Raw genomic sequence first — 13,462 nt, 5'->3', positions numbered from 1 at the left:
TATATATATATATATATATATATATATATATATATATATATATATATATATGCAAATATACTAAAAAACGTTAATTAACATGTTTCACAGGTAGTCTTATCGGCAACGGCGAAGGCCAGTGAGTTAATCATCCAGACAACAGAGATGTCCATTCAAAACTTTTTTATAAAGCAATTCTTACACAGAGCAGTGCCAATCTTGTTCGTGGGTCCAACGGGCACAGGCAAATCCGCAATCGTTCTCAACTATCTCATGTCATTGTCCAAAGAGAAGTTTCTGGAGAACATTATAAATTTCAGCGCTCGTACGAGCGCGCCGCTGACACAAGAGATAGTTATGTCGAAATTAGACAGAAGAAGAAAAGGAGTCTACGGCCCCGCGATGGGGAAGAAATACGTGCTGTTTGTCGACGATCTCAGCTTACCGCAAGTGGAAACTTACGGCGCTCAACCACCGATAGAGTTGCTGCGTCAATGGATAGATCACGGGTACTGGTTCGACTCGAAGGACATGTCCATGCTGTACTTGGCGGATATACTGATGATCGGCGCTATGATACCACCGGGCGGCGGCTCAAACGTCGTGTCGCCGCGATTCATTCGTCACTTGCACGTGATCGGCATCGATTCCTTCGAAGAGACCACGATGAAGAAGATCTTCTCGTCGATTCTCGAATGGCACTTTGCCAAGGGCTTCGTCACCGAAGTCTCTAGATTGAGTAAGATGGTAGTGAACGCCACTATGAAAGTGTTCCTCGCGGCTATCCAGAATTTCTTGCCAACACCGTCTAAGAGCCATTACACGTTTAATCTGCGCGATTTCAGTCGCGTAATCATGGGCGTGTTATTGGTACCTGCCGCTAGAATGAAGGATCCCGACAAGCTCATCAGATTGTGGGTACACGAGGTGTACAGAGTATTTCATGACAGACTGATAGATGACACCGATCGTGAGACGTTGTTCAAGATGGTGCAGCACACGTGCTACGATCAGTTGCGTCAGCCACTAGACAAGGTGCTCGCCAGTTTGCTGAAAGAAGACGAAAAAACCGTCTCGTGTTCGCATATTCGTGATCTCTTCTTCGGGAATTATATTGAACCCGACGCCGATCCGAAGATATACGACGAGGTAACGGATCTAGAAAATCTCCAGGAAAAGATGGAATACTATCTGGCTGAATACAACGCCGTGTCGCAAACACCAATGAACTTAGTGCTGTTCAGGTACGCCATCGAACACGTATCTCGCGTGTCTCGAGTGTTACTGCAGGATAAAGGTCATGCATTGCTCATCGGGATAGGCGGTTCTGGTCGCAACTCCTGTGCCCGACTGGCAACCAGCATGTGCGAGTATCTGATACATCAGATTGAAATCACGAGAATGTATGGGCCAACTGAGTGGCGGGAAGACCTGAAGTGCTTGCTATTGCGCGTCGGCTGCAACGGCAAACCCACGGTTTTTCTCTTCAACGACCATCAGATCAAAGACGAATCCTTCATCGAGGACATCAACATGATTCTCAACACCGCGGATGTACCAAATCTGTACGTGTTGGAAGAGAAAGCAGAGATACAGGATAAAATGACGGCTATCGCACGGGATCCAAGCGCCCGAAAGATAGAGATAACGCCCATGGCACTCTACAATCTCTTCATCGAGAGGATCAAGAAGAACCTGCACATAATATTGACGATGTCACCGATAGGCGACGCTTTTCGCAATCGTCTCAGGATGTTTCCATCATTGATTAATTGTTGCACCATCGATTGGTACACATTGTGGCCAGAAGACGCCCTCGAGAAAGTAGCTAGGATATCATTGAGGGATCTGGACATCGGTTCCGAACTGCGAGAGAAATGTGTGCAGATGTGTAAGCAATTCCATACGAGCGTTTCTGTGACGAGTGAGGAATACTATTTGACATATGGCAGACGATACTACGTCACTCCTACGAGTTTCTTACAGCTGATTAAGAGTCTCTATAGACTCTACGGACAGAAGATTGATCAGATCACGATACAGCAGAATCGCTACGAGACTGGTCTGGAGAAATTGGACTTTGCGGCCGGTCAAGTGGCAGTTATGCAGGACGAATTACAAGAATTACAGCCAAAGTTAGTGGCGCAGTCACAATTGAGCGATAAATTAATGATCAGGATCGAGCAAGATACAGTGAATGTAGAGGCGAAAAAAGAAATCGTAGCGGCCGATGAGGCACTGGCGAACGAAGCGGCAGCTGCGGCACAAGCTATAAAGGACGACTGCGAGAGCGACTTGGCGGAAGCTACACCAGCATTGGAAGCTGCGCTAGCAGCGTTGGATACACTCAAGCCGGCTGACATCACAATCGTGAAGGCGATGAAGAGTCCACCGGCCGGCGTTCGACTGGTCATGGAAGCAGTATGCGTATTGAAGGGTGTGAAACCGGACAAAGCGCAGGATCCAACCACTGGCCAGATAGTGGACGACTATTGGCCTGCGTCCATTAAGCTGTTGGGCGATATGAAGTTTTTGGAGAATTTAAAAAACTTCGATAAGGACAACATACCGCCCGCGTATATGAAACGTATACGCGATCGATTTATAAACGACAGGAGCTTCCAACCAGAAGCTATTAAGAAGGTCTCAGCCGCCTGTGAGGGTCTGTGCAAATGGGTACGTGCCATGGAGGTGTACGACCGTGTCATTAAAGTGGTCGCGCCGAAGAAAGCAATGTTGGCGGAAGCCGAGGCCGCGCTGGCCATGCAGATGGAGACTCTCAACGCTAAAAGGAACCTCCTGCAGGAGGTATCGCAAAAGTTGCAGTCTTTAAACGACGAATTCGCCGAATGTATGAGGGAGAAAAAAAAGCTCGAGGATCAGATCGATCATTGCACGCAAAAGCTGGAAAGAGCAGAGAAATTGTTGGGCGGCCTCGGCGGCGAGAAGATAAGATGGAGCGAGACAGCTTCCAATCTTGGTGCGAGTCTGAACAACGTGATCGGCGATGTTCTATTATCATCTGGTGTAGTCGCTTACCTTGGGGCGTTCACCGTGGAATATAGAAACAGTTTGATCGACCAGTGGCACGCCTCTTGTACGCAAGCAGTGATACCGTGCGGCACGAAGTTTAGCTTAATCGATATATTGGGCGATGCTGTGGAAATCAGAAACTGGAATATCCAAGGTTTGCCGGCCGACAATTTCTCCGTAGAGAATGGAATAATTGTGAAGAACGCCGACCGATGGCCGCTCATGATCGATCCGCAAAATCAGGCTAACAAATGGGTGAAGAATATGGAGAAGCAGAACGCTTTGGTAATAATCAAGCTTACGGATCCGAATTACGCTAGAGTAATAGAAATGAGTCTTCAATTCGGTACGCCGGTCCTGCTAGAGAATATCTTGGAGGAGATCGACGCGGTGCTGGAGCCCGTGCTGTTGAAAAATGTATATAAGAAACTCGGGGTTCTGTACATGAAGTTCGGTGAAGTTGTATTAGAGTACAACCCGAACTTCCGATTTTACATCACCACGCGTCTTAGAAATCCACATTACTTACCTGAAGTGGCGGTCAAAGTGACTCTATTGAACTTCATGATCACGCCACAAGGTTTACAGGACCAACTGTTGGGTATAGTCGTAGCAAAGGAGCTGCCGATTCTCGAGGAGAAGAAGAATCAACTAATAGTGGAGGGTGCGAACAACAAACGGATACTGAAGGAGCTCGAGGACCAGATTTTAAAGGTGCTCTCGGCGTCGGAGGGCAATATACTGGAGGATGAGACCGCTATCAAGATACTCTCGACGTCGAAAGTGATGTCGGAGGACATTCAGGCAAAGCAGGAGGTCGCGATCACAACGTCGGAGGAGATAGACAGAGCTCGCAATGGCTACTTACCTGTGTCGAAGCACGGCGCGGTTCTCTTCTTCTGCATCTCTGAATTGGCGAACATCGATCCCATGTACCAGTATTCCTTACCGTGGTTTTTGCACCTCTACGTCATGGCGATAGCCAACAGCGAGAAGTCTGACGATCTGAACGCTCGCATGGATAATCTCAATTCGTACTTCACAGCGACCATCTACAGGAACGTGTGTCGTTCTTTGTTCGAAAAGGACAAGCTGATATTTTCCTTAGTACTCTGCGCTGGTCTGCTGCGCGCCTCTCACAAATTAGAAGAGGACCTCTGGGTATTTCTGCTGACAGGTGGAGTCGCTTTGGATAATCCTTATCCGAATCCCGATCCCTCTTGGTTATCTGAGAAATCCTGGTCGGAAGTAGTGAGAGCTAGTCTCTTGCCAGGCCTCAAACCGCTGAAAGAATCCTTCCAGTCTAACATATCGCACTGGCAAAAGTACTATGATCTCTCGAATCCACAGGATTATCCGTTACCATCGCCGTTTCAGGACGAGGACGACGGCAGTCTGAAAAGACTCGTGATCCTGAGATGCGTGAGAATGGATAAATTGGTCGTCGCCGTTCAGGCGTTCGTCATACGTCACATGGGTCGATCGTTCGTGGAACCGCCGCCATTCGATCTTCAAAGCTCGTACAACGATTCAAGCAACGTCACACCTATCATTTTTGTGCTCTCACCGGGCTCGGATCCGATGGCTGGCCTGATAAAGTTCGCCGAGGACCACGGGATCTCGAAGAAAAATCTAATGACTACGTCGTTGGGTCAGGGTCAAGGTCCTATCGCGTCTGGCATGATCGAGCGCGGCATCAAGAGCGGCGAGTGGGTAATCCTGCAGAATTGTCATCTCGCCGTGTCGTGGATGAAGGAACTCGACAGGATATGCGACGAGGTCATCGTGCCTGAGAAGACACATCCGAACTTCCGTATCTGGCTGACCAGTTACCCGTCCGACGGGTTTCCAGTGTCTATACTACAGAATGGCGTTAAGATGACGAACGAGCCACCGAAGGGCTTGAAGAACAATTTGCTGCGAAGTTACCTGAACGATCCTATATCAGACCCCAAGTTCTTTCGTGGCTGTACGAAATTGGTGGAGTGGCGTCATTTGTTGTTTTCCTTATGCTTCTTTCACGCAGTAGTGCAAGAACGGCGAAATTTTGGCCCGCTGGGATGGAACATACCCTACGAGTTCAACGAGTCCGATTTACGTATCAGTATCCTGCAATTACAAGTACTTCAACAAGATTTTCTCTTGTTAATTTGCTCGATGTTACTATGAAACACGAATTATCATAATATATCCATTTTCTTTTTTTCGTCGTTCCAGTTATTCATAAACGACTACGACGAAGTACCGTTTGAGGCGCTTATATACTTGACAGGAGAATGCAATTATGGAGGCAGAGTAACTGACGATAAAGATAGACGCTTACTGAACGCGCTGCTGAAGAATTTCTATAATCCTGAAGTTATTAGGAATCCACGGTAACATCTTATCTTTATCTCGAATTTGTTATAAAGAATTCAACAATTCAGAAACTGAATTCCTCGATTCACTTAGAGTCAATTTTTCTCTGAGGAAAGTTAAATTTGAGGAATAAAGTAAAAAATACTATATAAATATATTTATTTATATTATTTCTATTATATATAATATATATAAAACTATTTATAATATTATATTTTAATTATTTATGTTATTATTATTATATGTAGTAAATAATACTAATTATTTTGCACTTACTTGACCACAGGTATTGCTTTTCGCCGAGTGGAATTTACCACCTAGCGGATGACATCGATTACGAGGGGTGTTTGGTATACATTCGTAATTTACCAATCAATCAGTTGCCAGAAGTTTACGGTTTGCACGACAATGCGGACATAACGAAGGATAATCGGGAAACGAGGCAACTATTAGATAGCGTACTTCTTACTCAGCCGCAAATTAGCGGAGTAGGCAAGTAGATAGATACATCTTTCCAGTGTCCATCTCTTTCGAGTTTTACTCTCTTCAGTCTTTTTATACAAGTGTAATTATTGCTAGAATTCATAGAATATTTGCTAATCGTTATCAGGTGTTGTGAAAGATATGGACGAAGTGATTTTTGCATTGGCCGCTGATATTTTGTCGAGAATACCGGCTCAATTCGACGTAAAAGACGTGTTGAAAAAATATCCGATTCTCTACATGAATAGTATGAATACAGTTCTGTACCAAGAGCTTATCAAATTTAATGACCTAACCAGAGTCATCACGGACTCATTAAACAACGTGCAGAAAGCGATCAAAGGGCAAGTTTTGATGTCAGCGGATTTGGAGGAAGTTTATATTAGCATGAGCGTGGGTAAGGTACCGCAGGCTTGGGATAAAAAATCGTACCCATCCCTGAAGCCACTTGGCAGTTACGTGAACGACTTGTTGACGAGACTACAATTTCTGGACGACTGGATTGAGCACGACGCACCGAACGTCTTTTGGATATCCGGTTTCTTCTTTACACAGTCGTTTCTCACTGCAGTGCTTCAAAATTATGCTCGCCTGCACAAGATTTCAATCGATCAACTAGATTTTCAATTCGAAATCACACAGTTCGAATCAAGGAACGTCAAGGAAGCCCCTTCTTATGGAGTTTATATAACTGTATGTGAGATTCTATTCTAGGACATAAATATTAGTGGTTTATCTTTTGTTTCGTTGTAATTTTATACAATTTATCGTTCTCTCAGGGTCTCTTTTTGGATGGAGCTCGTTGGAATAGAGAGAAAATGTTACTGGATGAATCTAAGCCTAAAATAATGTTCGATGTGTTACCTGTTATATGGCTGAAGCTTGGTTTGAAGGCTGAATTCGTCATAAGAGACGTCTACCATTGTCCAGTGTACAAAACGAGCGCTAGACGCGGTGTTTTGTCTACCACGGGACACTCGTCCAACTTTATATTATATATCCTATTGCCGACGGACCTAAACGAGTTACATTGGATTATGAGAGGTGTAGCTTCTCTTTGTCAACTCGATGATTAATACAAACGATAAGTTATGAATTAATGACGTTAAAACGGTAAGTGATGAAACACAAATGGTGTGTGTATGTGTGTGTATATATTTTGATTAGTTTTCTCATATATATATATATGAGAAAACTAATCAAAAAATTATTTACATACTGGAATTAATTATATACAATTGCATAGACTAAAATAAATGTTAAATAATGATTTTATCATTATTTCTTATCAATATGATTGATAGAAAAAACGTATATAAATAATTCATTTAGAAAATTATTTAACAATTAAGATTAAATGAAAGCTTTTCAGTAATTCTATAGACATTTTCTTTAAATGACAATCGTGTATTTCTTTTCCAAATTGATATATATAACAAAATTTTTAAATGTCAAAGAGGAATATATTCTTGCTACAAAGACAATCATGGAGTCAGGACACTGAAAGAAAGTACAATGATACAATTAATTAAAAATATATTTGCCAACAACAATTATTATTCTCAATAACATTATACGTTAACCTCATATGTACATAAATTGATAAATTTTTATATACATGTATTTCATAAAATTTTGTTCATAATAAACACTAACGATAAAAACAATAATGATCATCTCGACTGATCACTTGTAATGTATCGGGAACTTGGGAAATTGTGTGTGTGTATGTATGTACATTCTTTCGAAATAGATTATAAACATTTTCTATCAGGTACATATATCCAAGGAGTGATATATTTCTACGTAAAAGAGAGAATTCTGTAATATATATAGATATATGTATATATTGTGGAATGTAATAGAATATATAATATATACGCGTGTGTAAGAAATTACAAAAAATATGAAGTCCTTTTCTCTTTACGAAGATTATGCAAGCAGAGATACTTTGAAATATTGTCATAAATATTTAATCATCAATAAAATTTTTGTCGTTATATGTTTGATCTATTATCCACGAATATCTAAATGCATAAAATTCATGCATAAAATTTATCTAATACAAAATCTATGACAAGGAATAAAAGTTAAAATGTAAAGAAACGATAAGACATGTAAGAATATACAATGTATAAGGATGTCTCAAAAGTCGTACAATCTTTTAAAATACCACCATTGAAAGGTAAAACTAGCTAAAAGAATAAAAAATAAATACAGCATAAAGATAAAAATGCTTATATCATTACCGAGCGACATCAATTATTAAGCAAATTATACAAGTTATCGTATTCTTAGAACATTTCGAGTGAATAATTATTGTGTCGAATTTCTGCTATGATAAATTTGGCATGTGTGTATAGAAAATTAGCTCTAAAGCATTAGTATAGGATAGTATTTTTTCGTAAAAAAAGTTTATCTTATTTGAAGTCTTTAATCGAAAATTCTTATCTGAAATTTTCAATTGAATGTACAATATGTTTTATATAAATATAATTAGTATTACTAAATCTACTAATTTTTGTATCTTATCGTTTTAATTTTTAGAAAGGACAGACCGACTGCAGATTTGTCGATTGCCCGACTTTCAACATATCCTGTATGCATACGCAGTTAATCTATGCGTTCGTCACGACACTCATGGCAAACATCATAGGAACACGATCTTTAACTTTATCTCGAATAATTCGATTGAGCTTCGCACTATAAATGTCGCGTACCAATGTGCGCATACCAACATTCACCTACTCATCCTCCCACCTACTTACGCACGCACATATACGATCAGTACCGTAACATCAGTGTATTGTGCATTACGGACTAGTTAAACACGAATCTTGTAGTGGATTTGTGTTATAGACTAGCTGAATACAAGTAACAACGTGAAAAAAACGCAGTGCGTTGCAAGGATGGTACGAGAATCGACGCTAACAGATCCGATCTCGCAACTAACGAAACTTACCAAGTACAAAAAAGAAGTTCGCGACAAACACTCGTCTATTATACGTTATTATATTTTTACAAGGTAGCGCCATTGCGAAAAACGCTCTCTAACACAGCCTTGAAACTTGAACATACAAAAAGGATGAAATTATTATATTGATCAATCATTTCTTACAAAATCAAATAACCGTATAAGCGATTACGTATCGATTTTAGGCAGTGTTCTCCAATTTCGCGCAAATGACGCGATATTCTGACATTACAGTAAAAATGTTAACAACGATGAAAAGAAATGCATATGTGCATGTTTGACACATATGCATATCCTTGTCGAGAAGCATTACTCTAGAGAACAGTTTAAAACACACGGTTACCCTGAGTTGCAAATTAATGTAGAAATGAATATTATATAATTAATATATGCTTATAATATATGAATGTATTATAACATTCATTTCTACCACGTTGCTCGATAAGAACTCTTTTGTAGTGGTACATTTCAACAAGTGAAATTTGCTACACGATAATTCTCAGTTATTTCGTTCAGTCTGTACGAAACTTGAGTGTTGATCATGTTTAAAATTTGCGACATTACAAGAAGTTTCCAATAATTATGGGAGAATGTGAGCGCCGTATAACAGCGAAAAGTTTACAAAAATAATTTAATCCTCTTCAAGTGATTTCTATCGCAGGGCCTGGACTGCGTGTTGTTTGGGCGTACGCTTCCAAAGCTCTTCATGTTCTGCGATCCGTTAGCGTTTCTGTCTCCTTGGAGATCTCTCGCATGATTTTCTAATGTCCTCCCACTCACGAGATCTCACTTGCATACGATCCTGCCGGATATTATTGCACTTCGACAAACTCGTTAATCTTCATTGCTCGCGGGCTCGACGAGCGACGGGTCGATCTCCGGTTGATTCTCGTTCTTTGACTTCTTGACGATGTACTCGACGTAGCAGAAAGCCCCCGTGCCTAAGATTATAGTTATGAGCAGCACCAGGAGCTGTATGTGCAGTCCAGCTTGGGTGCTGTAGGCGAAGCTGATGGCTGCGGCGACAGATTGGCAAAACTTGAAGAGCGCGAAGGCAGGTGCGCTCTCCTTCACGAAGAGGACTCCTAGCAGCGAGTAGATCTGCGTGTTGTAGCACGCGTCGCCGAAGCCGAGTGCAAGACTGCCGGCCATCGCGAGGATCGGCGAGGATGCTATGTGGGCCGCTTGATTCGTCTCGCCGAACGATGCTTCGTTCGGCAGGTTCAGGAAGATGCTGATGAAAGCGAATAAATGCACGACCAGGCCAATGAGCACCACCGGTGATCCGCCACAGTTGCGGGACACCTTGGAAGCGAGAATGCCGAATATCGCCCCGCCGACGACCTCGCCAACTCCGATGAAGATGCCGGACATTCCTACAAGGCTCTTACGACTCTTGCCCATTGCCTCGGTGAATCCAACGCTGTTGGAATACACGCCAGAGTAGAAAGTGAGCTCGAGGCCGGTGTAGATGAACGTGAGCGATAGTATCAGCATCCGCGGCGTGAGGAAGAGCCTCAACGCGGATACGAACGCGTACCAAGCGGCCATCAGCGGTTTCTGCGGCACTGGCTCGGGCAGCTGGAGTTCTTTATCGGCGCTGGAGACACCCTCGGCCTCACCGAGTGATAATTTCTGCGGTGATTTTCTGAGAAAAATTAATACTAAAGTGCCGAGCAATGCCAAGCCGGTGAGCACGCTGAAGACGGTCCGTCGTTGCGACTCGTCGATTGCGTCGGTATTGAAGACGAAGAAGACGAAGAGGTTGCCGGCGAATTGGGAGGACTGAAAAATTGCCCAAAATATGCCGGCGTTCCGGGACATGGTATCGACGTCGCTGTTCTCCGTCAGGTATTGGCCGTGACCGGTCCATATGAGCGCCGCGCCGGCACCCAGCACGGCAGACATGCTGTACAATAGGCCGTTGTTTGGCCAGAAGAACGATGCTATGAAGAAGACGTAGAAGCAAGAGCCGGTGAGTATTGCTACCCGCGGGCCCGTCATCGAGATGTAAGACGGCGCCAACCAGTTACAGATCGAGAACACGGCATAGATGATGGCCAGACTGTTGTATGCGTCGCCGGTGAAGTCTGGATCCTCTTGTTTTATGCTGGACAGAACGGTTTTCTAACAGAAAACAAAACAAGACACGAGATAAAACATGTGCTCGCCCTTTCTCAATGATGTCATTATAAAGTATAACAGTTTAAACGATTCCCGATTTCGGTTTACAATGACCATACTATCTGAATTGAACCTATTAAGTAAGGGGTAATTGTACGTTTTTCACGCATTGTTAGCAGAGTTCTCAGTTTTGTTACATTAGCAGCACGCTGGCAGCGTGGTGGGGGAACTCACACAAGCGAGCGTGAGGTTCACGGACACGGGCGCTCGCTTGTGTGAGTTCCCGATCGCGCTGCCAGCATGCTGCTGATGTAACAAAACTGAGAGCTCTGATTGTTAGTCAGTTATTGCCATGTGTTGGCAATATATGCACTTCGCAGAAAAAGAAACTGCTTCATACAAAAGAATTTAGATTTTTTTACTGAAGCCGGAATTTTTACAAATTCTTTTTCCATTTTGTTTTTCTTTCCTTCTTTTGAATTTATAATTAACTTAAAACCTCTTCAGAGAATCAAGCGACACGGTAGTGTCGCGAAGCCAAGTGCAAGCGCGAAGCATTAGCGGCCTACCGTGTTATATTACGTGACGACTTTAGTTGAATGTAGGCTAGATTTTCGTTTCAGCTACAACAGTTGAATTGACGAAGTTTTAGAGGGACTTAGTCGATTCTTTAGGTTTACATTATATCGTAAAATTGCCTTTATTTTTGCTCTATGTGCTCCAGAAGCTGAGCTATTTTAACTCAAAGTCTGAAATCATGAATTACGCGTGAGAAACGTTTCATCACAGAATTCTCCATCACATATCTTAGATGGCGGGATGGCGAGAATGTTGCGATTACCAATTTACCGACTTGTAACTGTTATCGCGGCAGAATAACAGTTCATGCGTACAAGAATGGGTTTATAACGAGGTTATATTTTATAATAGTTTTAAAAGTTGCGAAGTGTTTGCCGTGATAATTTTGAAGAAAAGTTTATGGAATTAACAAGGATAATATCAGATAAGTATCGGCGAATGTATAAAAATAAAAATATATAACGATGTAAAACTTGAATACCTTGTATCGTTTTTATTTTTTATAGCTAAATTAAGTAATAAGAAGATAAAAGAGAAAGGAAAAGAAAAGGAGGAGAAAAGAAAGAGAGAAAGGAGAGAATGTGCGAGAAGAAATGAAGAGGAAACAGAAAAGTGAAGATAAATGATAAGATGGTAAAAAACCACAAGAGAGCGAAATGGAAAGACAAGATGAATATATGAGTAAGAGAATGAATAAATAAAAGGATAAATAATAAATCTATCCATTCCTATCGTATCCTTTTCTTTTATTTTCAATACAACATATGATATCATTTGTACATATTTTCATAGAAATCTGTGCTCAGACTGACGTCAGAAAGGAGAAAACTTCAGGAACACTTAATGAATTTATTGTGCTAATTGGGAAACAGAAACAAACAGTGTATTAGTAATGCTACAATATGTGTGTGTGTGTGTGTGTGGATGTAACATTACTTGTAAAGTTGGTATTTAATGAATATTCTTCCAGTAAATATTATCAGTAACATAATATCAATGTTATAATTTCCTATTATTTCCTGTCATACTCGATTTCTCTTATTTTATTATATAGAAAGATGTTAAAGTAATCGAAGAGTAAACATAGATGTATATTTTATAATTATGAATTTAAGGATAATAATGCACTTTATGCACAGATAAAGATATACAAACCCAGTAAACACCAACTAACAATAACATAACATTAATGTTATAATTTCCCATTCAACAATGTAAATGGAATATAATGTAATGTTTTATGTAACAGTTACATTCTTAAGTAGGAAATTATAACATTGATACTATGTTATTGATAGTTAGTGTTTACTGGAAGAATATTCAATACCAATTTTAAAAGTAACGTTACATTAATATATTATAATATGTATACTCGCTCAACAATATAACTGTTACATACATGTGTTATATATAATAACACTCACACTTTTAAATAAAAAATTATAATATTGATGTAGCGTTACTGTGTTTGTTGATGTTTCCCAGATAGTACGATAAATTATTTAAGTGGTTCTAATATTAAAATATAAAGTTTTCTCCTTTCTGACGTCAATCTGAGCACAGATTGCTATGAAAATAGTATATACAAATAATATCATGTGTTGTATAAGTACCTTGTTTTCACCAAACTCTATAACTTTTATTTAAAAAGTATTCGTAATAAACTTACGAATTCTCCTTTTGTTTATATTTCTTTCTTTCTTTTTTCCTTTTCCTTTATTTTCGATATTACAGTACTATATACAGTACATGATATCATTTGAATGTACTATTTTCTGCACTCAATCTGTAGCAATCTGTACTCAAATTGACGTCAGAAAGGAGAAAACTTTAGAAACAATTAATGAATTCATCGTGTTTACATTTACAAACACCGCATTTACAAATAACGCTACATCATATATATATATATATATATATATATATATATAT

General features: G+C 40.6%; 3 protein-coding genes across 5 annotated transcripts in view; 2 read left to right on the top strand and 1 right to left on the bottom strand.

Moving 5' to 3' along the window:
- LOC116850315 (dynein heavy chain 3, axonemal) overlaps positions 1-7,089 on the top strand; it is a 21,583-nt gene extending 14,494 nt beyond the window's left edge. Inside the window, exons 9-13 of the mRNA XM_032828446.1 lie at positions 91-5,133; positions 5,230-5,387; positions 5,657-5,862; positions 5,981-6,546; positions 6,633-7,089. Coding sequence (XP_032684337.1) covers positions 91-5,133; positions 5,230-5,387; positions 5,657-5,862; positions 5,981-6,546; positions 6,633-6,929 — 6,270 coding nt within the window. The 3' untranslated portion in view covers positions 6,930-7,089. The remainder of the gene's footprint in view (positions 1-90; positions 5,134-5,229; positions 5,388-5,656; positions 5,863-5,980; positions 6,547-6,632) is intronic.
- A 283-nt stretch (positions 7,090-7,372) lies between these two features.
- LOC116850332 (UNC93-like protein MFSD11) overlaps positions 7,373-13,462 on the bottom strand; it is a 21,490-nt gene continuing 15,400 nt past the window's right edge. Inside the window, exon 3 of the mRNA XM_032828481.1 lies at positions 7,373-10,954. Within this exon, the coding sequence (XP_032684372.1) occupies positions 9,662-10,954 (1,293 nt within the window). The 3' untranslated portion in view covers positions 7,373-9,661. The remainder of the gene's footprint in view (positions 10,955-13,462) is intronic.
- LOC116850333 (merozoite surface antigen 2-like) overlaps positions 12,042-13,462 on the top strand; it is an 8,670-nt gene continuing 7,249 nt past the window's right edge. For 2 of the 3 annotated variants that reach the window (XR_004379314.1, XM_032828482.1), the window contains exon 1: positions 12,042-12,211. Coding sequence is in view for 1 of the 3 variants with exons in the window: in XM_032828482.1 (XP_032684373.1) it covers positions 12,187-12,211 (25 nt within the window). In the remaining 2 variants the exon portion in view is untranslated. Of the gene's footprint in view, positions 12,212-12,322; positions 12,880-13,462 lie in introns of those variants that run through there. The other variant, XR_004379313.1, reaches the window with a different exon arrangement.

The sequence above is a fragment of the Odontomachus brunneus genome, unplaced genomic scaffold (genome assembly GCF_010583005.1).
Source record: "Odontomachus brunneus isolate Ranch 3 - 2012 unplaced genomic scaffold, Obru_v1 Obru_scaffold_142, whole genome shotgun sequence".
Taxonomy (NCBI): Eukaryota; Metazoa; Arthropoda; class Insecta; order Hymenoptera; family Formicidae; genus Odontomachus; species Odontomachus brunneus.
Note: the sequence above shows the minus strand (reverse complement) of the source record. Positions and strands in the feature narration are given on the sequence as shown.